This window comes from Carassius carassius, chromosome 29, assembly GCF_963082965.1.
Source record: "Carassius carassius chromosome 29, fCarCar2.1, whole genome shotgun sequence".
NCBI classification, from domain to species: domain Eukaryota; kingdom Metazoa; phylum Chordata; class Actinopteri; order Cypriniformes; family Cyprinidae; genus Carassius; species Carassius carassius.
The window spans coordinates 9366534-9391387 of NC_081783.1; the positions used below are offsets into that span (position 1 = coordinate 9366534).

At 36.2% G+C, this 24854-nt stretch overlaps 1 protein-coding gene and 1 long non-coding RNA gene across 2 annotated transcripts in view; one reads left to right on the top strand and one right to left on the bottom strand.

Annotated features, from left to right (window-relative positions):
• Positions 1 to 24854, bottom strand: part of LOC132109597 (uncharacterized) — a 123556-nt gene that overhangs the window by 96204 nt on the left and 2498 nt on the right. The gene's annotated exons all lie outside the window — the stretch shown is intronic.
• On the top strand, positions 6568 to 24822 carry elovl6 (ELOVL fatty acid elongase 6). The gene is made up of 4 exons (XM_059515816.1): positions 6568 to 6838; positions 19933 to 20064; positions 21258 to 21409; positions 23246 to 24822. Exons 1-4 carry the CDS (start codon positions 6756 to 6758, stop codon positions 23677 to 23679), a joined length of 801 nt encoding a protein of 266 aa, XP_059371799.1. The 5' UTR covers positions 6568 to 6755; the 3' UTR covers positions 23680 to 24822.

Genomic DNA, 24854 nt, shown 5'->3' on the forward strand with positions numbered 1-24854 from the left:
TTTTACGTGCATCTCTAGTTTTCTCTTCCTGTTCGTTAAGGCCCCAATCACGCGGAGACGCGTATAGCTGTAGGCCTTTATGCATATTTTGTATCATATAGGCATTTTGTCCACATGGATCGAATGGATGATTGAAGCAGATATTTTTTGGAAACCAGGTCCCAGAGTGGATAAATCTGAAAACACCACCCTTGTGTTTTCATGTGGACAGCGAATCTGTGTAATTTTCTGAAACTATGACGACTTCAGCCCACGTCTTGCCCCTAGTCAGACACTGTTACATTATGTAACAGCAACAAAAACATGAACAAAACACTGAGTAATTGTCTTTTAATTAATTAACATTTTAACAACTAACAATAAATGTATTGTTCCACGTTTGTATACCGCAGAATTACAGCACTACATACTGGTCTGGCATGTATACTACATATGTTTTTGCCGGTTTCGTGGTTTCGTGCAGATGAAGATATTTCTTGAGATGAGGGGAATAAAAAGATCGGATAGGGAAAGCTCTGGCTTCGTGTGGACATAGGCTAAAGCAGCGCAGCATGGCCTCGCCAACCTTTTCTGCCTTTTTCCCAAGGGCGGGGTTTATCTGGGTTTGTTACGCCACGAACCCGGGAAGTAACTTGTTGTAGTCCCAGCCGTTTTTGTTGGCATTAAACTGCCAGAATTTTAAAAGACATTCGCATTGAACTTTCAGCTTCGAAAATTTGCAGATATTGTTTATGCTCAAACAGCAACTTTACACTAACTAACGTTAAAAAAGATAAATGGCAATCAACCACCCCTTTAAGCCTTAACACATCAAATTTGAAAAGGTCGAGAGCATTAAGCCTCGAGCAAGACAACCATATCAACACTGTTATTACACAACATACTGACTAGGTGCTAAAAAATACAATTTGTACCGCATGAGAAAATATTCAATATGTCAGTTATTATAAACAAATCACGCTCTGCAGAACATAAAGCGGCAAGCTCAGATGCACAATGTTCTGCAACCCTTAAAGATGTATGATAATGCATACGCTGCAGCCTTCATCTGACGTTTTAATCTTTCATAAGGAGAGACATGTTTGAACCTGTAGGCTGCCTAATAAACCAGTGAAAGCAATCTGCTGCGATTCTTTTTCAAACATCCTCCTCATTACATCCCACAGTTTGCGCTCCAAAATCCTGCTAATCTCAGTGGAAAGATGACGTGAGCTGATTGACATTAATGGATCTTTAGATGCAGAAGTGCAACACGCATACAGTGCAGAGAGTTTAGTAGTGAAGCAGACTATTTTGTGTCCGTCAATCAGCTCTGCCTCGCTGTGTCTCTGTGATGGCTTGATTAGCTGGAGTATAAAGCTTTTTAACTGACTTTCCAACTTCTTACTGCAGCAGGTGCAGTGTTTCCTTTGAGATGACATACGGCGGGCTGCTGTGACCTGCTGTGATTACGGATTTTGCTGGAAAATCTACTTATAAAGAAACAATACTAGCTATCAATGCCAGTCTGATTTAATAATAGGATGAGAATGTAATGGTGTAACTGTTATAAAGAGTATAGCCTAGACTGCCCCCCTTTACAATATTATTTGTCAATCATTTTTAGCAGATGGGACAAGAATTGCTGTAATTTATTTATAGAACGTGTTGTACTCTGTAAAACATCATCTAATGCCCTGCAGCATAGGCTAAAACATTCAAACCCCCACCACACCTAACCAAAACCTAAATGCCTGAAGCATAATTTCAAACGTTTGTAAAACAATTGTTATACACCATCACGTCCAAAAGGGGGCAGTACAACTAATAAAATTAAAAGTAGTCGTGGCCAACAGTTTTGAGAATTACATAAATATTGGAAAGTTGCTGCTTAAGTTTTTATTATAGCAATTTGCATATACTCCAGAATGTTATGAAGAGTGATCAGATGAATTGCATAGTGCTTCTTTGTCATGAAAATTAACTTAATCCCAAAAAAACCTTTCCACTGCATTTCATTGCTGTCATTAAAGGACCTGCTGAGATCATTTCAGTAATCGTCTTGTTAACTCAGGTGAGAATGTTGACGAGCACAAGGTTGGAGATCATTATGTCAGGCTGATTGGGTTAGAATGGCAGACTTGACATGTTAAAAGGAGGGTGATGTTTGAAATCATTGTTCTTCCATTGTTAACCATGGTGACCTGCAAAGAAACGTGTGCAGCCATCATTGCGTTGCATAAAAATGGCTTCACAGGCAAGGATATTGTGGCTACTAAGATTGCACCTAAATCAACCATTTATAGGATCATCAAGAACTTCAAGGAAAGAGGTTCAATTCTTGTAAAGAAGGCTTCAGGGCGTCCAAGAAAGTCCAGCAAGGGCCAGGATCGTCTCCTAAAGAGGATTCAGCTGCGGGATCGGAGTGCCACCAGTGCAGAGCTTGCTCAGGAATGACAGCAGGCAGGTGTGAGCGCATCTGCACGCACAGTGAGGCGAAAGAAAGGCAAAGAAGCCACTTCTCTCCAAAAAAACATCAGGGACAGATTGATCTTCTGCAGAAAGTATAGTGAATGGATTGTTGAGGACTGGGGCAAAGTCACATTCTCCGATGAAGCCACTTTCCGATTGTTTGGGGCAGAAGAAAAGGTGAGCGCTATCATCAGTCCAGTCCAGAAGTTGATTGAGAGCATGCCCAGTCGAATTGCAGAGGTCCTGAAAAAGAAGGGCCAAAACTGCAAATACTGACTCTTTGCATAAATATCATGTAATTGAAACGTATGAAGTGCTTGTAATTATATTTCAGTACATCACAGAAACAACTGAAACAAAGATCTAAAAGCAGTTTAGCAGCAAACTTTTTGAAAACTAATATTTATGTAATTCTCAAAACTTTTGGCCACGACTGTACACACCCATAATTGAGAGTATCCAACCACTTCATGCCCAACGTACCTATCCTTATTTAAGAAACAAGGACGTTTTTAACAAAGGTATACTCATTAACATTATAATGGGCCTAGTCCTTTGCATCCTAACCACACCCAGCTCCTCAGGATGTGTGTACAGTTTGTTCAAGCAGTCACAACTGCTTTCTGGCTAACGAGTTGTTTTTTTAAGAGCAATGTAGAAAAAAATGTAGATCACTGCATAAAAATGTAAGCAGTAATCATTGGAAATATTATTTCACATTATTAGATGCATCAACACCAGTATATAATGCAGATAAAATAGTAATATTATTATTATTTATTTAAAGATATGTTTCAGTTTGGACAATTTTTTTTATATATACATAAAAAATAATCGTACAAAAGAAAATTGCTGAAATTTCATCATAGAACGGTTGTTTCAGTATGTGACCACTAGATGGTGCAACATTAAGTAGGAAGAAGACAAATAGTGTGTTGTACAAATGAATTGTACACAATAACAAAATAAGATAAACAGATTTTGCCTAAAAAAAGTAAAGTATAACAAATTTCTAAATAACAATAATTTACTAAGTTCCAAATTTGTTTGATGCTCTAGCATACCATATCAGAGACATTAGGCCCAACACTTTATTATATTAAAGTTATATTGTATTGTATAATATACTAATATTGGACCAGGATTTATAATTTAAAGGTATAAAGAACACATACAGACAGGTGATTTGTGAACCACAGAATATTTTAAATCAGCCCATTACTATGCTTCATAGCATATTGCATCTTTGAAATAATCACACCATAATTCAATATCTCTGCCTTTACTGTAGTAAAGGCATCTGTTAAATGACAGGTAACCACTAATCTTTACAGAACAACTTAGATGATTAACACACACAACACAGTATAAAACAGCACTGGCTCAATATCAAACAAGTTCCTTTTTCAACTTTACAGGATCTGACATGTTTAATTGGAGGATGACAAATGAGGAAAAAGGTTCCACAGTCATTATGATTATATATATATATATATATATATATATATATATATATATATATATATATATATATATATATATATATATATATTAGTAATTTGGCTCCATGGACAGTATGAAAAAATGAACAGCAATTTTTACATCAAACATATCAACTTTAACTTTATACTTTTCTAAAAGTAGAAATCACTTTTTGTTTACATTTTACCAATACTTTTAAAATCTTTCACCAGACCAGATTTATTTGATTTATTTGGACTTTAATTTTGCTCTAATTACACATCACTGATCATTAGACCTTCCTGAGAGCAAATACACAAATGACAAAAGTAAAGGTAATAGCAGCACTCTCAAGTTGATATCACAATAAAATATGACAAAATATGACATCTAATAATACAGATATAATACATCTGGATACCTTTAACTGATTAACTTCCTCTCTCCACTATGACTCACATTCTCTCGCTTAGTCACACCTTATGACTATTCTAAAAGCATATTAATGCACGTTTTTATTTTGCAATTTCCCTCCAAGTCTGTTTGCTGAACTTGCTATCAAGCTTCATCACCTGTATAGACCACATGATATTTCTAGATTTGCAATATCGACATTGAACTGAACCATCACTGAACTGACTGGAGTTGAATCAACGACAAAAAATTTACTTTAGTTAACTGAACTAAACCAACATATAACTGATTGGATCTGAATAATAAGCACTATTGTCTTGGTATAGTTGCTCCACAGCAGAAATTGTATTTGCCTTATTTTTGAAGTTTGCATCATGTATTCTGTTACTTTCCAGTTTAATAATGTGAGCTGCTTTGAAACACTCTCTGTAGTATAAAGGTGACCTGACTTCTAGCTGAATCAACTGTGTTCCCTAGAATCAATACAACTACTGTCCCCAGAGCTGAAATAAGCTCATAGTTGCTGGAGCTCCTTAGAGGGGCCTTGAGGAAGTTAATGAAGGACAGTGAATTCATATGGGAAAAATGATGAAGCCACAGCAGTAAAGGCATCAGAGATAAAGGGCCTGTGTACTGTTTTACTGTGCACAGTAACTATTTGTAGTGGTGTATTTCTCAACAAAAAAAAATTGTGAATTTCTCTATCCTCTCTTGTTATTGTGTTGCTATGATATTTACAATAACTGGAGATTATTAGTAGTGTTCTTCAACTAAGTGTTTTATTTCATCAAACATTTAAACATTCAAAAATTTCTGTACAGGTTAAAGTAAACTATGATATTCTTTGATATAACCTTTTTAATATAAGATTAAATGTTTAATTTAACTGATAACCTTACTGCTTTGGGTGACACACTTCTGGATGCTTTAGGCCAAGCCCATATGCATATCCAAGAAACCAGTTAATTTCTGTGGATTTTTTTTCCACGCCACAGCAGACAAAGAAAGCACCTCTCCTCTAGGTGTTGGCTCAACTGAAGCACAATTATGTTTTTTATGGCAAAAAGAACAAGCGTCCAACAACATCAGTGTTTTGTGAATCATAATCTATCATGGGGGCAGCGGGGTGGAATTGGAAATCACTGATTTTTAGAAATAACCCTTGAATTTCAGACAGGCAGGCAGGCCTCATGTCATGAAAGATTTTATACAAATTTGGGGTCAGTATTTTTTTTTTTTTTTTTTTTTTTAAAGAAATTAATGCTTTGAAGGGACATTTCCTTCAAAAATGAAAGTTACCCACCATGTCCTCAGCGCTCTATTGAGACTCCTATGTTCGTTGGTGCAGCCCAACACACCACTCTTTTAATGGTTATTTGGCACTGACATTATAACTCCAGCAGCTATAGCAAGAAAACAGTAATGGTGGACCACTGCTTCTCACTCAGGGATGTTTATATGCCAACAGGGCAGAGAGTGTCACAAATGGGCAGGACTTTCCCCGAGTATGATGTCATAGTTTGGAACTACTTGTGTGGAGAGACTCTTTATGATTTTTTGGGATTATAAAACAATGAATTAGTAGATTTTTATCATTATAGACTGGTTGTTTTCACACGCTGTGGCCACACAACTGTGTTCAAACACCTTGCAAATGTGATTTTTGCATTCTATGGCACCTTTAACCAACAGGTTTTATTTATATATTACTTGTATATGTGATCCTGGAACACAAAACCAGTCATAAGTCGCACAAGGATATTTGTAGCAGTAGCCAATATGGGTCCCAACTGTTGATTTTACTTTTATGTCAAAAGTCATTAGGATATTGTATCGTATTGATAAGTAAAGATGATGTTCCATGAAGATATTTAGTCAATTTCCTACCGTAAACATATCAAAACGTAATTTTTGATTAGTAATATGCATTGCGAAGAACTTCATTCATTAAGTCATAAATTAAATGTTAGAGAAAATATAAGAACTGCCTGAGAGTATGTTAGAAACCCCTGCAGATGATGGATTAGTTTCGTTCATTTGTTATTATGCGGATTTATTTTCACAAATAAAGTCTGCCCAGTCTGAACATCGACGCTGAAAAACGCATCGTTCAAAAGAATGTATGGCAAAGGTCACCGCAGTCTGGGATGACGACAGCTCAGGAGGATGCATCAGGGCTGCGGCATTAGGACCGCGCTGCGCTCCTCTTCCTCAGAAGAGAGGAGGGCGTATGCCGCCGGCACGGGCTGAGTCAAATAGGCTGACATTCGAGAACAACTCAACGGTGTGCTGGGGGTAACAAGAGAGATGCGAGGGCAAGGCTGGAGCTGAGCCTGCGAGACAAAGCTAAGAAATCCGTCAAACTGAGCTCATTTAGTCGGCAAAGAAAGCCTAACGTTCTACAGTAAGCGTTTACAGGACGAGAGACCATGTCGGTGCTGGCTTTGCAAGAATACGAATTCGAGAGGCAATTCAATGAAGATGAAGCCATTCGATGGATGCAGGAGAACTGGTACAGTAGCTCTGATGCATGATAAATAAGCTGGTCTATAATAATCAATCACAGCTATGATGCCGACAAAGCTGTTCATCAGATAGCGTGTACACTTGTTTTGCACTTACTGACTAGCACATTAAACATCTGAACCATGCATTAAGCCGGGCGTTTAAAAACCGTCGGGGGACTCCTGAGAGTCACTGGCAGGTACCATCCAGACCAAGATGCACAGTGTGATTTCCCACCTCGAGACTCAGCAATATTGTTTCAGCATTGCGTTCCATTTAATAACACAAATGATAGTGTAATGTAATGAAAAATAAAAAGTAATGAGCGGTGCGATATTTGAAGCTGCACTCTATCAGATTCGAAGCCTATTTATTCAAGGTGATGCTCTGTTTATGTCCCTCGTGACATTTGGAACTGTCGTCCTCCACGATGCCGCACGGCTTCATATCTTTATTTGAAAAACACGATTTTTTCGTAAATAAAACTGAATGTGTTTTTCAAAGCGGTTTACCCAGCTTTAGCTCTTGTCCAAAGTAGCAATATCCGATTCTGGAAAGATTTGTTCTTTTAGAGTCGAATCTTGTCAATAAATCGGTTGAATCGATTCACAAAACTGGTTTAAAAAGCTTTGCTCACGAAACGGAGTGAATTCCAGGTTCTGAAGTCTAATCGATTCATTCTCCTCCAAAAATGTCTGATTCGTTATGAGATATGAACTGACTTGGGTGAATTGTTTGACTAATAGGACGACGAGGTACAACAAGCAGAAATGTTACATTATCAACAAATATTACTTGATTTTGTGATAGTTACACACACACACATCTAGCAAGAGGCTGTTATGAATAAAATACAGTTTAAAACGTAATACAGGAACATATAACCACGGATAGCCTACGTTTTTACTGAAACGTTGAAGTAGGGTAGGCTATGCAGGTTTGTCAGGGAATACGTGGTGACAATCGCTCCGTGACGTAAAAGATTTGCCTGAACCCTTTTTTAAACGAATCGTTCAAAAGAACCGATTCGCGGAAATGAGTCAGACTTCCCCATCACTAGCTCAAATCCTAGCCTAGCCCGCAATCTCTGTAGCAAAAAAAATGTGAATTCCATAATGCAGGTCATCATATGAAATCAGAGACATGCAAGCAAATCGTGATTACATTTGCTGCATTTGAAGAATGTATATGGTCTTTAAAAAATCCATCTGTACATAGGTAAATGCATGGGCATTATTCTGTAGTTAATGGCAGGAATCATCGCTGGTTTTGTGCATTTGCCACGTTTTCCGGCTTGGAAACTGTGGCGCTTGTTTAAAGTACCTGACACATGGTAACGTCAACATGATTACTCGCTAAGGATCAATTTCACGCTTTTGTAATTATGTAGCGCGTTTGGAGACAGAGAAGTGAGGCTGGTGTAGAATTCATAGCAACTAACCAATGAGATGCGTTTGTTGATGTCTGCTGACACACATTCGACCAATCACAATTCCGCGTCATTGGCTGACTTCTCGGAGTTTCTTGCATCACATCTATCATCCCGCGAGGAGAAACATCTGTCTTGAACGTACCGTATGTTTGAGGTTTAATAATTCTGTTTTGTTGATTAGGCTATTTCAGCCTGTTTTTTGATCACTTAAGAGTGTCTTTTGTTTGTGTGTTTAACTGTTTAACACTGAAATGCAGGTTTAAAGGCATAGTTAACCCAAACATTACAATTCTTTATTAGTCATTATTTACACTCAAATCTTTTTTTTTTCATACACTATCCAACACATATTACCTTCCATGGAACACCAAAAATGATTTCAGGCAGACTGACAAACTAAGTCACCATTCACTTTCATTAAATGAAGAAAGAAAAAAAATGCAGCAATAACGAATAACTCATTCTGCCTGACCCCTCCTTTTGTTTTACACAGAATAAAGTCATACCAATATGATATTAAATGATGACAGTTGTAAACTTTTTGAGTGAGCGATTACTGTAAGACAAAAAAAAAAAAAATTAAAAAAAAAAATTATATATATATATATATATATATATATATATATATATATATATATATATATATATATATATATATACAAAAGAGACTTTTATATGGAAGCATATGGGTAGCAATATTCAATTTGGGATGTAATATGCAAAATGACAATGCAATATGTAAAATGACAATGCATTTCTGTATTTACATTTACATTTTCCAATACATTTGTGCAATGTTTGGTGCAAAATGAAAATGAAAATTAAATTACATAATTTTCATTTGCCGTTTCATACACCAGTTTTAATATGTAAAATGAATACTAAGTTGAACGCTTTATAAGTTGCAAAATGAAAATGTATTACAGAAATGATTAGATATGTATAACATGTTCAAGCAAAAACTGTGGCAAAAATATCATTTAAATGCTATTTTTCTTAAATGCATTAACACTCACAGTCAAGACACTAACGATTGCATTTTTCATTCAATGTCCCGCAATGAATGTAGCAAAATTCAATGTGCACATTGAAAATGCATTCCGAGCCGATCACGTGTCCGCCCCCTCGCGCCACGTCAATCACTGCGTGAACAATGCGGGGCTTGCAGACGGTAATGTTTTCTCTTGGTTCTGAATAAATGCGACTTATAGTCCAGTGTGATTTATATGTTTGTATATATATGTTTATATGTTTAATGTTTTTTCCTCGTCATGACGTATTTTTGGACTGATGCAACTTATACCGAAAAATACGGGTAACATTATTATTATTATTTATTATGAGAGTAATTGACACAGACTAGAACTTTAATGTTTCACCAAATTCAGCTCAGATCTTCAGACTCGTCTGACTCGCGTTGCTGTATAACTGGCCAGACTTACCTTCCCAAAAAATTCTATTTAATTTTATTATATATATTTAACTATATTTATTTCCACTTCACTGTTATCCAAGGAGACAGAACTATTTGCACTGTTTTTATCAGTGGGACAATATTTATACAATACTATAACCTAGAAATAATCTAATTTAACTGGCCAGACTTACCTTCCCCAAAAATCCTATTTAATTTTATTTCATAAATGTAACTATATTTATTTCCACTTCACTGTTATCCAAGGAGACAGAACTATTTGCACTGTTTTTATCAGTGGGACAATATTTATACAATACAGTATATACAACCTAGAAATAATTTAATGGGGTCTCTTGCAAGTCGCAGCAGCACGAATTATGTGCCCAGCTACATCTGATTCAAATATTATGCTAATTAACAGTGAGTGTAGTTTCAGACATTACAGTGCTTCACTCGCACTGACTCTTATTCTGCCTGAAAGAATGAAAAGACCGAGCTGAAGGTGGAGTGATTCGACGAATCAGATGAAAGCAGCGTTTCAGCTCCGCCCACAAGTGCGAATTAAATATTGAAGCCATAAACCAAAATGGTCAAAACGTACACGGGCCAACTGTCATGTCCATGTTCTCTCACTTGAATCCTCTAATTGAGATTTGAGTCTCTTGACCTTCTGCAAGCCCCGCCTTGTTCACGCAGTGATTGACATGGCGGAAGGGGGCGGACACGTGATCGGCTCGGAATGCATTTTCAATGTGGACATTGAATTTTGCTACATTCATTGCGGGATATTGAATGAAAATGCAATCGTAAGTGTCTTGACTTTGAGTGTTAATGCATTTAGGAAAAATAGCATTTAAATGATAATTTTGCCACAGTTTTTGCTTGAACATGTTAGACATATCTAATCATTTCTGTAATACATTTTCATTTTAATTTTGCAACTTATAAAGCGTTAAAATTAGTATTCATTTTACATATTAAAACTGCTGTATGAAATGGCAAATGAAAATTATGTAATTTAATTTTCATTTTCATTTTGCACCAAACGTTGCACAAATGTATTGGAAAATGTAAATTTAAATACAGAAGTAAAAATAAAGAAATAAAGAAATGCATTGTCATTTTACATATTGCATTGTCATTTTGCATATTACATCCCAAATTGAATATTGCTACCCATATGCTTCCATACTTTTATAGACAGGCACCTGCAGTTCAGTACAGGCTTGAAACCACACTTCCCTCAAGGTATTTAGTAACTTACAACCATCTAGGGCCACTGCTGGCCAAATAGGTGCCCTATTCAGGACTGTATTGTTGTGCCCCCTCCCTCAAATATTATGGAAGTAAAAAATAAATACAAACCCCATTCCAAAAAAATTTGGACACTGTACAAATTGTGAGTAAAAAGAAGGTATGGAATAATTTACAAATCTCATAAACATATATTTTATTCTTATCAGAATATAGATAACATATCAAATGTTGAAAGTGAGACATTTTGAAATGTCATGCCAAATATTGGCTCATTTTGGATTTCATGAGAGCCACACATTCCAAAAAATGTGGGACAGGTAGCAATAAGAGGCCAGAAAAGTTAAATGTACGTATAAGGAACAGCCGAAGGACCAATTTGCAACTTATTAGGTCAATTGGCAACATGACTGGGTATAAAAAGAGCCTCTCAGAGTGGCAGTGTCTCTCAGATGGGCAGAGGATCACCAATTCCCCCAATGTTGTGGCAAAAAATAGTGGAGCAATAGCATAAAGGAGTTTCTCAGAGAAAAATTGAAAAGAGTTATCATCATCTACAGTGCATAATATCATCCAAAGATTCAGAGAATCTGGAACAATCTCTGTGCGTAAGGGTCAAGGCCTGAAAACCATACTGGATGCCCGTGACCTTCGGGCCCTTAGACGGCACTGCATCAGATATAGGAATGCTACTGTAATGGAAATCACAACATGGGCTCAGGAATACTACCAGAAAACATCGTCAGTGAACACTATCCACCGTGCCATTCGCCACTGCTTGCTAAAACTCTATAGGTCAAAAAAGAAGCCATATCTAAACATGATCCAGAAGCGCAGGCGTTTTCTCTGGTCAAAGGTCCATTTAAATTGGCCTGTGGCAGAGTGGAAAACTGTTCTGTGGTCAGACGATTCAAAATGTGAAGTTCTTTTTAGAAAACTGGGACGCCATATCATCCAGACTAAGGAGGACAAGGACAACCCAAGTTGTTATCAGCGCTCAGTTCAGAAGCCTGCATCTCTGATGGTATGGGGTTGCATGAGTGCGTGTGGCATGGGCAGCTTACACATCTGGAAAGGCACCTTCAATGCTGAAAGGTATATCCAAGTTCTAGAACAACATATGCTCCCATCCAGACGTTGTCTCTTAAAGGGAAGACCTTGCATTTTCCAACATGACAATGCAAGACCACATACTGTATCAATTACAACATCATGGCTGCGTAGAAGAAGGATCTGGGTAGATCTTTCACCCATAGAAAACATTTGGCGCATCATGAGGAAGATGTGACAAAGAAGACCTAAGAGAGTTGAGCAACTAGAAGCCTGTATCAGACAAGAATGGGACAACATTCCTATTCCTAAACTTGAGCAACTTGTCACCTCAGTCCCCAGACATTTGCAGACTGTTATAAAAAGAAGAGGGGATGCCACACAGTGGTAAACGTGGCCTTGTCCCAACTTTTTTGAGATGTGTTGATGCCATGAAATTTAAAATCAACTTATTTTTCCCTTAAAATTATACATTTTCTCAGTTTAAACATTTTTATACGTCATCTATGTTGTATTCTGAATAAAATATTGAAATTTGAAACTCCCACATCATTGCATTCTGTTTTTATTCACAATTTGTACAGTGTCCCAACTTTTTTTGGAATCGGGTTTGTAAATAAAAAAAAAAACCTTACTATAGGGGTCAAAATAGAACTTTAATAAAATATAAAAGTAAATAAATAAATTGTAATTAAATCGTATAATTTACAAATTACAATTGTAGCTCTAGACAGTTATGACTATGATTTTATTAATACAGTCTGATTGACTTTATAGTCTCAAGCATTCAGAAAACACGCAAAAGAAAATAAAGCAGTTTTATTATAAAACCATGGTTAATTTTTGTAAAGGTTGTGATGTCCAGGTTTTTTTTTTTCTTTCTTTTTTTTTTTTAGCAATCATTAAGGCTATCTCATCTACAGCCAAAAGGTGGCCAAAAATGAAAGATTGATTGGATATTTGAATGAATTGGCTGTTTTATTTTCACATTTCGACTGTTTAGATTTTTTTTTCTTAAATCACTTCAAATATCAGTATTCAGTGTTTTATGTTTAATATATCAAAACATTTTATGCATTTTTAAATGCAGGTTAAATGCATTAATGTCTTGCATATTATTTATCCTGGCTGAAGCACCTTTGTTTCAATCTATATGAATAATCAGCCTATGTTATAGTTTAAAGTTAAAGATATTAATATTAATAAGGTGAGTCAGAGTGTTATGTTTACTTGATGGTGATTTCACATTTCTTGTTTGTGTGAAGGCTAAATACAAATAAATGGTGAACATTAATTTATTTGTACCGTTTTTATTTCTGAAATATTATAGGTCTATAGTTTTGTAGGAGGAGATTTCATAGACTTGGCAAATTAATTTTTCAAAAGTTTGTCTGTACAGACATTTGTTGTGGGTGTACGGTGCAGTTTTTCTGAGGCTTTTTAAAAAAAAGAAATTCATATCGATATCGAAATTATATTGTATCAACTGAAGATAAACAATATATCATGATATAAATTTAAATCTACTTTCTTGTAGTCACATTTATGAGTAAGACTATGATAACGGCCCTCTCTGTTGTTGCCTTTTTTTCTTCTTTTATTAGTTTAATGCTTTTTTTTAATGTTTACAGGGAAGTCATGGCCTAATGGTTAGAGAGTCGGACTCCCAATCGAAAGGTTGTGAGTTCAAGTCCCGGGCCGGCAGGAATTGTGGGTGGGGGGAGTACATGTACAGTTCTCTCTCCACCTTCAATACCACGACTTGGTGCCCTTGAGCAAGGCATCGAACCCCCAACTGCTCCCCGGGCGCCGCAGCATAAATGGCTGCCCACTGCTCTGGGTGTGTGCTCACAGTGTGTGTGTGTGTTCACTGCTCTGTGTGTGTGCATTTCGGATGGGTTAAATGCAGAGCACAAATTCTGAGTATGGGTCACCATACTTGGCTGAATGTCACTTCACTTTTGTCTTTATAATGCACTTCCTACCGGTGTAACCGAATATGTAATTATCCAATCTACAAAATGCATGCCCTCTTTTTGTAATGTAATTTAACATCCTGTATATTTCTATAGCATCTTGTAGTAGCTCCATAAAGATCAGTGTGTTAAAATATTAGATATCTAACAACCAAAGTCTTGCCAATGGTCATTCAGCTGAGTGAGGGGATGAACAAAGGGGTTAAATACCAATTAGCTGTACCGTTACTCAGCATTTTACTGGAAAAGCATTTTTCACAACCCCTTGCCTGTTCTCATTTAAAAAGCAACTGCGAGCGCGTGTCTCTGCTCTAATAATCCCACATTCTGCTCTGTGATGAATGACTGCAACACCACAGGATCCTTTCGTACATCTTCCTGATGATCAGGGAAACAGAATGTCAGCTTTGATAAACAGTTCTTGAATTATTCATGCTAGGCAAGCACAGCACAGGTGCTTCAACACAGACTATAGAGTTTCCAGATCTTTTAAATGAATAAATAAAAGAAAATATCTGAGTACATTGAATATATGAATAAATTGTAACATTACTCATGAAAATATGTTTTTATGTCTCACTCCAACTGGTAGGCTATTGCATTTCAACGGCTGTGCCAGTGCTCATATATTCAGCATTTATAGCAATAAATGTGTATACATGCATTTTACAGGCCATGTACTTGTTATGTAAAACATGACTTCACTAAAATTAGTTCACTAATATTTGACAGTGCTGAGTCATACCTGCTATACAGACAGCCATATTGGCATCTGTCCTGGCCATTTTAAATAAACAAATAAATTAGAAATGTAAATTTTTCATTTATATTATCCGTTAAAACAAGAATTAATTTTATTATAAATTTATTATCAGTTAATAGGTTTCAGTGGTTATATAGAATACAGAATGGAAACTTGCATAATTTCTTTTTTTTTTCTTTTATGTTGGTTGCTAATATCTGTTTTTTGATTGGCAAAACAATTCTCGGGGAAGATCAATAAGACAGAGCTGCCAAGGCTTATGCAATGTGCCATGTTTGACCAGAGAGAATTAGCCTCAGGTTGGAAGATAGCCATAGGTCATGTCTAATCTGGGTGTATATTTATCCTCTATCCTCACTATACGACACTGCCCAAAAGTTTCTTTAATGAGCTCTCATTTTGTCTCACAAAATAAAGACACAAGCAGACAGGAAGCAAAGAAATATTGTGGATAAATAAAAGTGGACTGTTTCCACACAGACAGCCAGGCTTACATAATAGAGACACATAGTAGAGTTTCCTGGCACCACAAACCGTTGTCCCTGCAATAAATGTTACTTAATATAATCTTATGAATGCAGACAGTCACTTTACTACACCACGCCACTGGCCTTGAGAGATTATATTTATAAATAAGATTTGCTTTTCCTGCACCTTTCAATGGACACGTCTAAAAGGTCTTTGCCACCCACCACAACCAGGGGCACTTGACAAAAAATGTATTTCAAAATTTGACTTCTGAACGAGCAGTCACCTTGTTTCTGTTTTCAATGTGAGTAGCCCTGAAGAAGAGATTGCATTTGATGTTTGGAGAGGATGGTAGAGAAAAGCAAATACCTCTGGCTAAAGCCCTTTCCACATGTCACAAATTATAACATCAGCCATCAGTTTGTTTAGCCTTAGCTATGTTATCGCACTCAGATCTTAAACGCAACAGCAATCAGTAGTGTTAGCCAGAAACTGTTTAGCTAGGAAAATAAAAATTGAAATATACATATAATATATTTTTCAAATAAAAGTAGTATTTCAACCCTAAATGTAAAAAGAAAAAAAACATAGTGAAAATTTACTGTTCAGTACATTGTCAGTACAGTTGTGTTCAGACCATCCAAGATGTAGAGGAGTTTGTTTTGTTAATTGAACAGATTTGGAGAAATTTAGCATTGCATCACTTGCTCACCATTGGATCCTCTGCAGTAAATGGGTGCCGTCAGAATGAGAGTCCAAACAGCTGATATAAACACAATAACCCATTCTACTCCAGTCCATCAGTTAACATCTTGTTAAGTTTAAAGCTGCATGTAAGAAACAGTCTTCATGGTGTTTTAAATTTGAACGGTTTCTTCTGCCAAAAAGACCAGTCCATAAGCACTACCAAATATCGCTTCCTCCAGTGAAAAAGTCCATCCCTTGTCTTCTCAAACCAAAATCCACCAGCATATTTGTTTAGAACTGTTTTCACTTGTAAACGGTGATAGATCAAAAGATATTTCTCTCCCGATTCAGACAAGTAGACATTTTCATTGGAGACAACAATATTATGAATAGAGAGCTTGTATTTTAGCCAGAAGTAGTGGTTAAAACGTTTATATATTATCAAATTTATTACAAACATGCAGCTTCTCGCTTCACAAGCAGTTAATTGATGGACTTTAGTCGTGTGGATTACTTGTGAATTATTATGGTGTTTTTATCAACTGTTTGGACTCTCATTCTGATGGCACCCATTCACTGTAGAGGATCCATTGGTGAGCAAGTGATGTAGTGCTAAATTTCTCAAACTCTGTTTTGATGAAGAAACAAACTCATATTGGAAGGCACAAGGGGGAGTAAAATCAGCATATTTTCATATATGGCAGAACTATTCCTTTAAAATGGAATAATAATAAAAAATAAAAAAAGGATTGCGTTTGCATGTCCATGTCAAGGTTTTGCGCTGACAGAAACCCTTTTCTGTGCTTGTTCAGTTAATTCTACCATTCCTGCACTTTTCCAACATTGTGCTGTGTTTGGTTAAATATCACTGAATCGAGCAGAACAGATTCTGCTACCGTCATTAGTCTAAAACTGCAATTAGGCTGCAAAATCCATTTATTTAGCGGCTCTAGATAAATTGGGAAGCACTTCTAGCCTTAACATCTTTAGCCAGATGTGAGCCCTTGCAGGTAGCCTCACCATCAGTCTTTGTCAACTTCAGGTTTAATGCTCTCAGCTGAAAAAAATAAAAATAAAAATGAGAGCATGGACAAAAATGCAGTTGAAGAATTCAAGGACTTGATGGTCTTGCAATACATAGACCTACTTATTGAAAGTTGATGACGCAGGACATGAATATGTTAGGTTTATATAAAATATTTGTTGCTAAGGATATTTCTGTCTTACTACCTTTTTCTGGATAATTCTTGCTGCATTATCAGAAAGCTCCGGTAGATCTGCTTTACTGACTTAGCAACAAGGCCAGATGGTAATATTCTCTTGAATCGCCATTGGATGGTCAGTACATTGGATGGTATAAGACAGGGCTTTACTGCATCTGTGTGGCATATGCCACTTACTCAATCCCTCCTCTAGCAGGATATTTGAAATTCTCCCCAAAACATGTATCCAGATAACTGGCTAATGAAAAGGGAGTGATGCTGCTTTGTCATTCACTGCAGCACAACTCAAAAACTCATCTGAACATCAAGCTTTTTAAAATGAAATACCTTGCATATTCCACACTGGCAGATCCTTCACTTCTTTGCTGGATCTAGGGCTGGTCAATATATTGAATACGGGAGATATATTTAAGATGATTTTGTTGGAGATATATATTAAGCAACATTGCGAGCACAATGATTTAATGCAATGATTCATTGGCATTAGATGTTTTAATACAAAATCTATATAGTAAAATATTTCACATTATTCCTGTAGCCTTGGTCAATATTATAAAAAAAAATAATAATACAATGCAATACAGTAAAAAAAATACATCTTATAGATAAACTTTTGAATTGTAGTGTTGGTCAATATTGCTGCTTATCTTTGCTTCTATGCACAAATCATATAAATGAAAATCAAGTATTCTTCAGTAGTTTATTACGCCAGAAAGATGATAAATAGGCAACTGCTGTTTGGTCAAAATTGGTCCCTCTGACTGAGAAAAAAAAAAAAAAAAAAACTGTAAATGAAGAGATAGACTGAATAAATGAAAATAAGCAGCCCTGGGTATTTTAGCTGCATCAAACATTTAGTTCTGGCATGATATACAAGAGTTGGATTACCATTAGCAGCATCTTGCTGCCAGCTGTTTTCTCAAGTACAAGCTTCCTGCTAGCTGGCACTGTGAAGAAAATGTGTCTGTTAGTGTAAGCAATCACACCCAGTGCATTTAACTTATTTGTAACCAGAAACAAGAGTTCAGTCATCCAGTAACACCAATAAATTGGTCCAATAAAATATGTGAATACTGCTGCAGCCCCCCTTTGTACACAGAGAACAATGCAATGACAAGTCAAGGTTCAAGTGGGGACTGTATGCACAGAATTGAATCACTGTTCTGAGCAGAGAGAGGTCAGTGTTTCTCACATCCAGTAGGCAGAAAAATAAAAAATGATGCTCAGCATGCATTCACAACCCACACCCTACTCATCTTCACAAAAAGCCTATAGATGTCATGTGTAACAAAAAAAATGATAAAAACTAAATATAAAAAGACACTTAGCACTACTTCTACTGTATGCATTTTTATTTAAGTCTATGTATTATTTGAATTCTGTTGAAAAGAGGATTTGTCTAAGACTTTACCTTAGAAGAACCTCTGGGGCTCCTCGTTCACCAGTTTGATGGTATTTCTTGGAAAGAGAACACACATCATCCTGGAAATGATACTGGCAGAAAGAGACGTGCCCCAGTTTTGACTCATAATGCCAGCTGGATGCTGGACTGGCAAAGCTTCTATCTGGGTAACTTCTTCCATTAACCGAAAAAAAAATAGCTGTCATTATTAATTAAAGTTTGTTTTAATAAGGATGTGAATCACTTCAATTCAATTTATTTAAAGGCCTGATTTTGGCCAAACTCTGATAGCATCAACTGAGTATTATTACATAGACTATATAATGAATAATTAATGTTTACTTGATTATGTATTCAAATGTAGTGCCTAAAAACAACAGTGATTTTGTTTTTGCTTGTTAATTTATTACTACATGCCATTGCTAGTTTAATTTTTGAACATGGTATCAAAATGAGTAGAGCCATAAAATCTCTCTCATGTTGGTATACTGAATTTGTATTATTACTATTTTGACATTGTGACAATGTTGGGTTTTAAATATTAGTATCCTTGAGCATAACTTTGATATTATGTGTGTTTAATAGACATATTTTATGCAGTGATTTCCAAATGATTTCTCTGGATTTCTTTCAATTCCGATCAGAATGCCCTCAAAATTGAATTAGACTGCACAGTGAATATTCAGATAAATGCAGTACAGCGTTGCCAGATATTATGAGATCCTTAAAGCATCACAAGCTGTCAAAATAACCCCAATAAGCTGTTTTTGATGAAAAGCTCCAAAAACAGTTTATTTAATTTTGGCAACAGATAAGTGATAAATATAGGATTTAAGAAACAATGGCATAAATTATGTAATGTTTGATGCATTTGGACAAAGTTGCTAAACTAAATGGATAACATTCTGGGGTGTATACATCTAAAAATCTAAATGCATTATTTTTTTCTGTGTGTGTGTGTGTGTGTGTGCAAATTTTTAAGACCGGAATTGCAAGCTGGAAAAAGCTCTGGCTTTGCTGGTGCTTTTCTAACAGCTACATAACTACAGTATAATACAGTCAGGATAGTTGCTGGACCAGTTTGCAAGGTGGTTGTTTTACCGCATGCAAAGTCTGCGAATTTGACTGTGTTGTATGGGGGATACATGGCATAATTCAGGGAAAAAAAAGTGCTGTGCAGATTTCATAGTTTGTTCTGATATTTTAAATACATATATATATATATATATATATTTTTTTTTTTTTTTTTTTTAATTAATACTGATGTAGTCTAACTTTGAATATGCTTCAAATTTAAACCTCGGTCACTTATATAAAATAGTAAATTCATCAAAATGACAAAAAATATGTTGTGAGCAGATGGTCACACTAAAGGTTGAAGTGAACAATTCTTTGGACTTAATTTTTTTTGTCATCTCATTCCTTACAGGAAGAAGTCTTTCCTCTTCTCTGCACTCTACGCTGCCTGCATACTTGGTGGGCGGCATGTAATGAAACAAAGGGAGAAGTTTGAATTGAGGAAACCTTTAGTACTATGGTCTTTAACACTTGCAGCCTTCAGGTAAATATGTCTATAGGTAAATGGGTCATAGATCATGCGTGCACATGTTTAAGGGTGCATCTATGGGTGTAGCATGTAGGGCTGTGACGGTATGGGATTTTTTTTCTTACTACGGTGAAGAAGCAACAAATCATGTGGTTTGGCGACTTATCGCACATCCCTGAGAAGAATGTCCCAAGTCAGACTTGCCTGACGTGGGCTTCTTTTCCATTTGAAACTTAATCCTGTGTCACAAGATATCTGGTCATGTTCCGTGGTTATTAAATCAATGCAGACCTCTAGCTTCCTCCTGCAAATTCCTTGCAAAAAAAAAAGTGCGATGATGACCGTAACACCGCGCTCGGTATCTCATTACCGCGGTGATGTGGTTATCGTCACAGCCATAGTTACATGCATCTATCCATTTGCCTGCAGCAGCTGTTAATGCTAAAACATATTTGCTTACTTAACACATTGCAGTGCTATAAGTGATGAAAATTCAAATATAACATGTAAATTAACAATATGTAAAGTAAAAATCCATGCAGGCCATTATTCCTCGAGGTAGGCCTATTTCTGAAGCTTTTATGGCACATTTAACCAGCTGTCATAATGCAATGGCAGTACAAGATAAAACCATTTTTTGTTTGTGTTTAACTTTGTGTTTAAAGTGATGCTGTTTTGCACATTACAATACACTGCAGTGAATACTGTGCATTTATAAATTGTTTCATGTTTTAGCAGATTAATGATGTGCATTATAGCCAGAAAAACAAGCCACTTCCTCGTTCCAAGTTACTTCATAAAGACCTGCATATATGGTACACAAGAGGCCTGCATATATAATTTCATATTGAGCTTGCACCTTAACATGTCATCTAACTTAACGATATAACATATCTCACTCTTCTATGTGTGATATCAGCACTATAGTGACTGTAGAAAGGTGGTAAGACAGACTACATTGCACTTCCAGGTTTATCACATGATCTGGCCTTTGGCAGCCATTATAAGAAACCTAAAACTGGAACCTGAGTGCCAAGTAACTGCCTAGCCACAAGTAAAGTGTCAATAAATAAGCACACCCAATAAAAAAAATAAAGCACCGTTAGCATTAGTAGTAATGCTATGAGTCCTAACAGTAAAATAAAGCATATACCATTTTGAATCTGATTTAAAGTGTCTCCTTTGTTTTGTTGCACAACCTTCTTCAGTATATTTGGTGCCATCAGAACCGGAGGCTACATGGTGAACATCTTGATGACCAAAGGCCTAAAGCAGTCAGTGTGTGATCAGAGTTTCTACAATGGACCAGTCAGCAAGTTCTGGGCCTATGCTTTTGTCCTCAGCAAGGCACCTGAACTAGGTGAGATTATATGTCTGTAGGTCCCATTTTATTTCAGTTTCATAGGTTAAGATTTAAACTATTTTATATACTTGTTTGTAAGTAGAAATACACAAGATATTGATGTCGTACCTCTCAATATTTTTTTGAACACAAGTCAATTTTTTATATTTAATTTTGCAATTTTTTCGACAGTTTATCATTAAAAATTGAATAATACTGTTACATGAAGTATTTAAAAAATCTCAAAATTAACATATATTTTTCATACTTCTCTTAAAAGATTGATGCTTGTATTCACTTGCAGCATTTAAAATTATTGCATTCCTTACATCAACCAGAAAACATGAAACTGGTATCAGACTTCTGCATCACAGCACAGGCACAGTGTTATATACAGTATAGCCTATATAAGAATGCTTAAAGTTAAGCACTCCTAAGCATATCGAACACTCACAATATACATGCAGATACAAATTTACACCTACTACTTGTATAAAAACGTGGGATCTCATTAAATTAATATGAAGACAATCTTTTAGGAATGCTTTATCTATATGAAGCAAAACAGGACTAAAATATTTAATGTGTTATAATGCAACTTTTTTCAGTTGTAATTCTCTATTCTTACATTGTGGGTCCCGATGTTTATATATGACCACAGCAAATTATAAACAGTTGTGACCACATAACAAGAGTTCCCAAATCCTCAACTAAATTTAAAACAACTGTAATCCTTTAACACAGAAAAATAAGTTTTGTTAAATACGTTCTCTTTTATGTAGCTTGCTCCAGTGACAAAGCACTACTGAGAAGCCTAGTGTTCATCTGCATGAATATAATTGGTTGTGAAAGCATAACAGAATTTGTTAGCATGAGCCCTGCAGCATAACCCCAAGTCTAGAAATCTAGGATAGTGGATCTATTTTCCGCCTGCCTGGGCCTATTGTGTTTGTCATGTCCTGTCGGTTAGTGGGCTACCAGGCCTATTGTAGCGACAAAAAGACAGCACTGAGACAATGTGAGGACCCTCCTAGGCACAGGCCAAGCATAATGGGTCATGATGTCCTGTTCACTAATGTACAGCAGGAGACATAGCAACATACATAGACTTTTGACCAGCTGCACTTGCCCTCTCATATTAATTTATGGACAATTTAAAGTGAACAAGTTAACAACAACAACAAAAAAACCTCCCCCAAATTTTAAATAATTTTTTTAAATTATATTTTTATTACTGTTACTTAGGATGCATTAAAAGTCAAATTAAAGACTTTTATAATGTTACACAAGATTTCTATTCTTTTTTTCTTTTTTTTAGGATTTATTGCCTTTATTCAGTAATTGTGTTTCCATCATAGTTTATGCACACTTTCTTATCTGATTCTTATCTGAAAAATTTAATAAATCAATGATCCGTCTTAATAGAGTGCATACATTTTTATGCACATTTTAAGAATGCTCATCTTGCTGTTTCTATCTCGCATTTTCTCAGTGCTATATCCTACGCAACATCATTAGCTGAGCTAGTGGGGCTTCACTAACAGTTGTTGACTTTTGTCTACACTGTTTGACCTTGTTACATTTGGCCAAATAAAACTTGTTTTGTCTGCTGAATGCATTGGTCGACCTTGCCCTGATTAGATATTCAAATATTCAAGGTCTAGATCATGCGAGGTTAATGCGAGTTTAACAAGCGAGTTTAATGTTAAAACCTAAAGAAAAACAAGATATATCAAGAATGTCAAGACAGCCATAGCGACTTTAGCGTTTATTCCCCAATCAGTTATGGAATCTTTTACTCTCTCTATTCTCTACATCTCTCTCACTGTAAGTGTCTTGCTCTTATCCTTCCAGGAGACACACTATTTATCGTCTTACGGAAGCAAAAACTGATTTTCCTGCACTGGTATCATCACATCACAGTTTTGCTCTATTCCTGGTACTCCTACAAGGACATGGTGGCCGGCGGGGGCTGGTTCATGACCATGAACTATCTGGTGCACGCCGTCATGTATTCTTACTATGCTCTTCGGGCCGCCGGCTTCAAAATCTCTCGCAAGTTTGCCATGTTCATCACCCTGACGCAGATCACCCAGATGGTGATGGGCTGTGTGGTCAACTACCTGGTGTATTCGTGGATGCAGCAAGGCCAAGAGTGCCCATCCCATGTGCAGAACATCGTGTGGTCGTCCCTCATGTACCTCAGCTACTTTGTGCTCTTCTGCCAGTTCTTCTTCGAAGCCTACATCACCAAGACCAAATCCAATGCAGCAAAGAAAAGCCAATAAATCAAGAAAATGATTTAAAAAAAAATTTAATCACAGAGAGGTGGGGAAAACTAAATGGACCAGTGATTGGTAGTGGATGGATGAGTCTTTAAAGTTAGGGCTTAAGAACTTGCAGAAGAAAGAAGCAAAGACCATGAGGGGCTACTATCAAAGCTTGTTCATACTGTACTACTAACGTATAGAGATAAACCTCCCCACCACTAGGGAAGCTCTGTTGAGCTGCACTGAGAAATCATTACGATTATATCAGTTGAACAAAAAAATGTGTCTTTATGTAATGTATATGTGCCCAATACAATTATCTGTATTTAAAAAAGAAAAAAGTGTAGAGATTAAAAAAAGGGATGCAAAATAAATTAAAACAGAATTAAGAAGTCGTCAAAATGGACTGAGATATTTTGAAAAAGGATCTTATATGGATAGAATTCATATTTGTGTGGTTTTGTCTAAACATTAAATGTTAATGTTATTTTTATTGGTTGGATAGATTGTGTACGGTAATTTTGTACGAAAGCCATGTCAATGGAAGACATGTAAATGTTGAGCTAAAAATGACACAGTGTGTTCTGTTCAGCGTCGCAGAACCAAAATTCTCTCAGGTCTTAGTTTTTTTTCCATGTGAAGTTCATATCATTTTAGAAAAAAAAAGAAAGAAAACTAAACATAAGGCATATTAGTCAAATAGGCCTGAAATGTTAATGCCATTGGATTACTCATACACAAGCAACCACACAAGTAAATAGCAAAAAAATAAATGAAAGGGGACAAAAAGACCAATGAAGGCCATTTTGAGAGGACACTGTGGCCAAATGATCATTAGAACACCAGAGGCCCTTCTGGAGTATGAATCATCGGACCTCTCTGAATCTGCATTTGTTCTGACCTCTGAAAGACCTGGTCTTCTTCTCATGGCTTAAGGTCATCATTATCACAATCCATTGCAAAGGCAGACGGCACAGAGAGTCTAGCCCTGCCTAAAGGAACATGAAGTCAAACATACTTAAACAAAAAGTCTATATCACTGTAACAAATCAGAATAATCTCTGTCACTGAATGGTGTCCATTGTGCTCTTGTGCATTTGCACTGTGTACATGTAAAGCATCTATAGACGATTTTAACAAAGAGCCAAGAGTGCTGAAATATTCACGTGTCTGTGTTTTTTCATTCGATTTCT

What these genes read in the sequence shown, in the direction of transcription:
- elovl6 (XM_059515816.1), top strand. Translation starts at nt 6,756, where the DNA reads ATGTCGGTGCTGGCTTTGCAAGAATACGAATTCGAGAGGCAATTCAAT. An exon ending in TTAACACTTGCAGCCTTCAG is followed by an intron (nt 20,065 to 21,257) that starts GTAAATATGTCT and finishes AACCTTCTTCAG; the next exon opens with TATATTTGGTGCCATCAGAA. An exon ending in CAGCAAGGCACCTGAACTAG is followed by an intron (nt 21,410 to 23,245) that starts GTGAGATTATAT and finishes TTATCCTTCCAG; the next exon opens with GAGACACACTATTTATCGTC.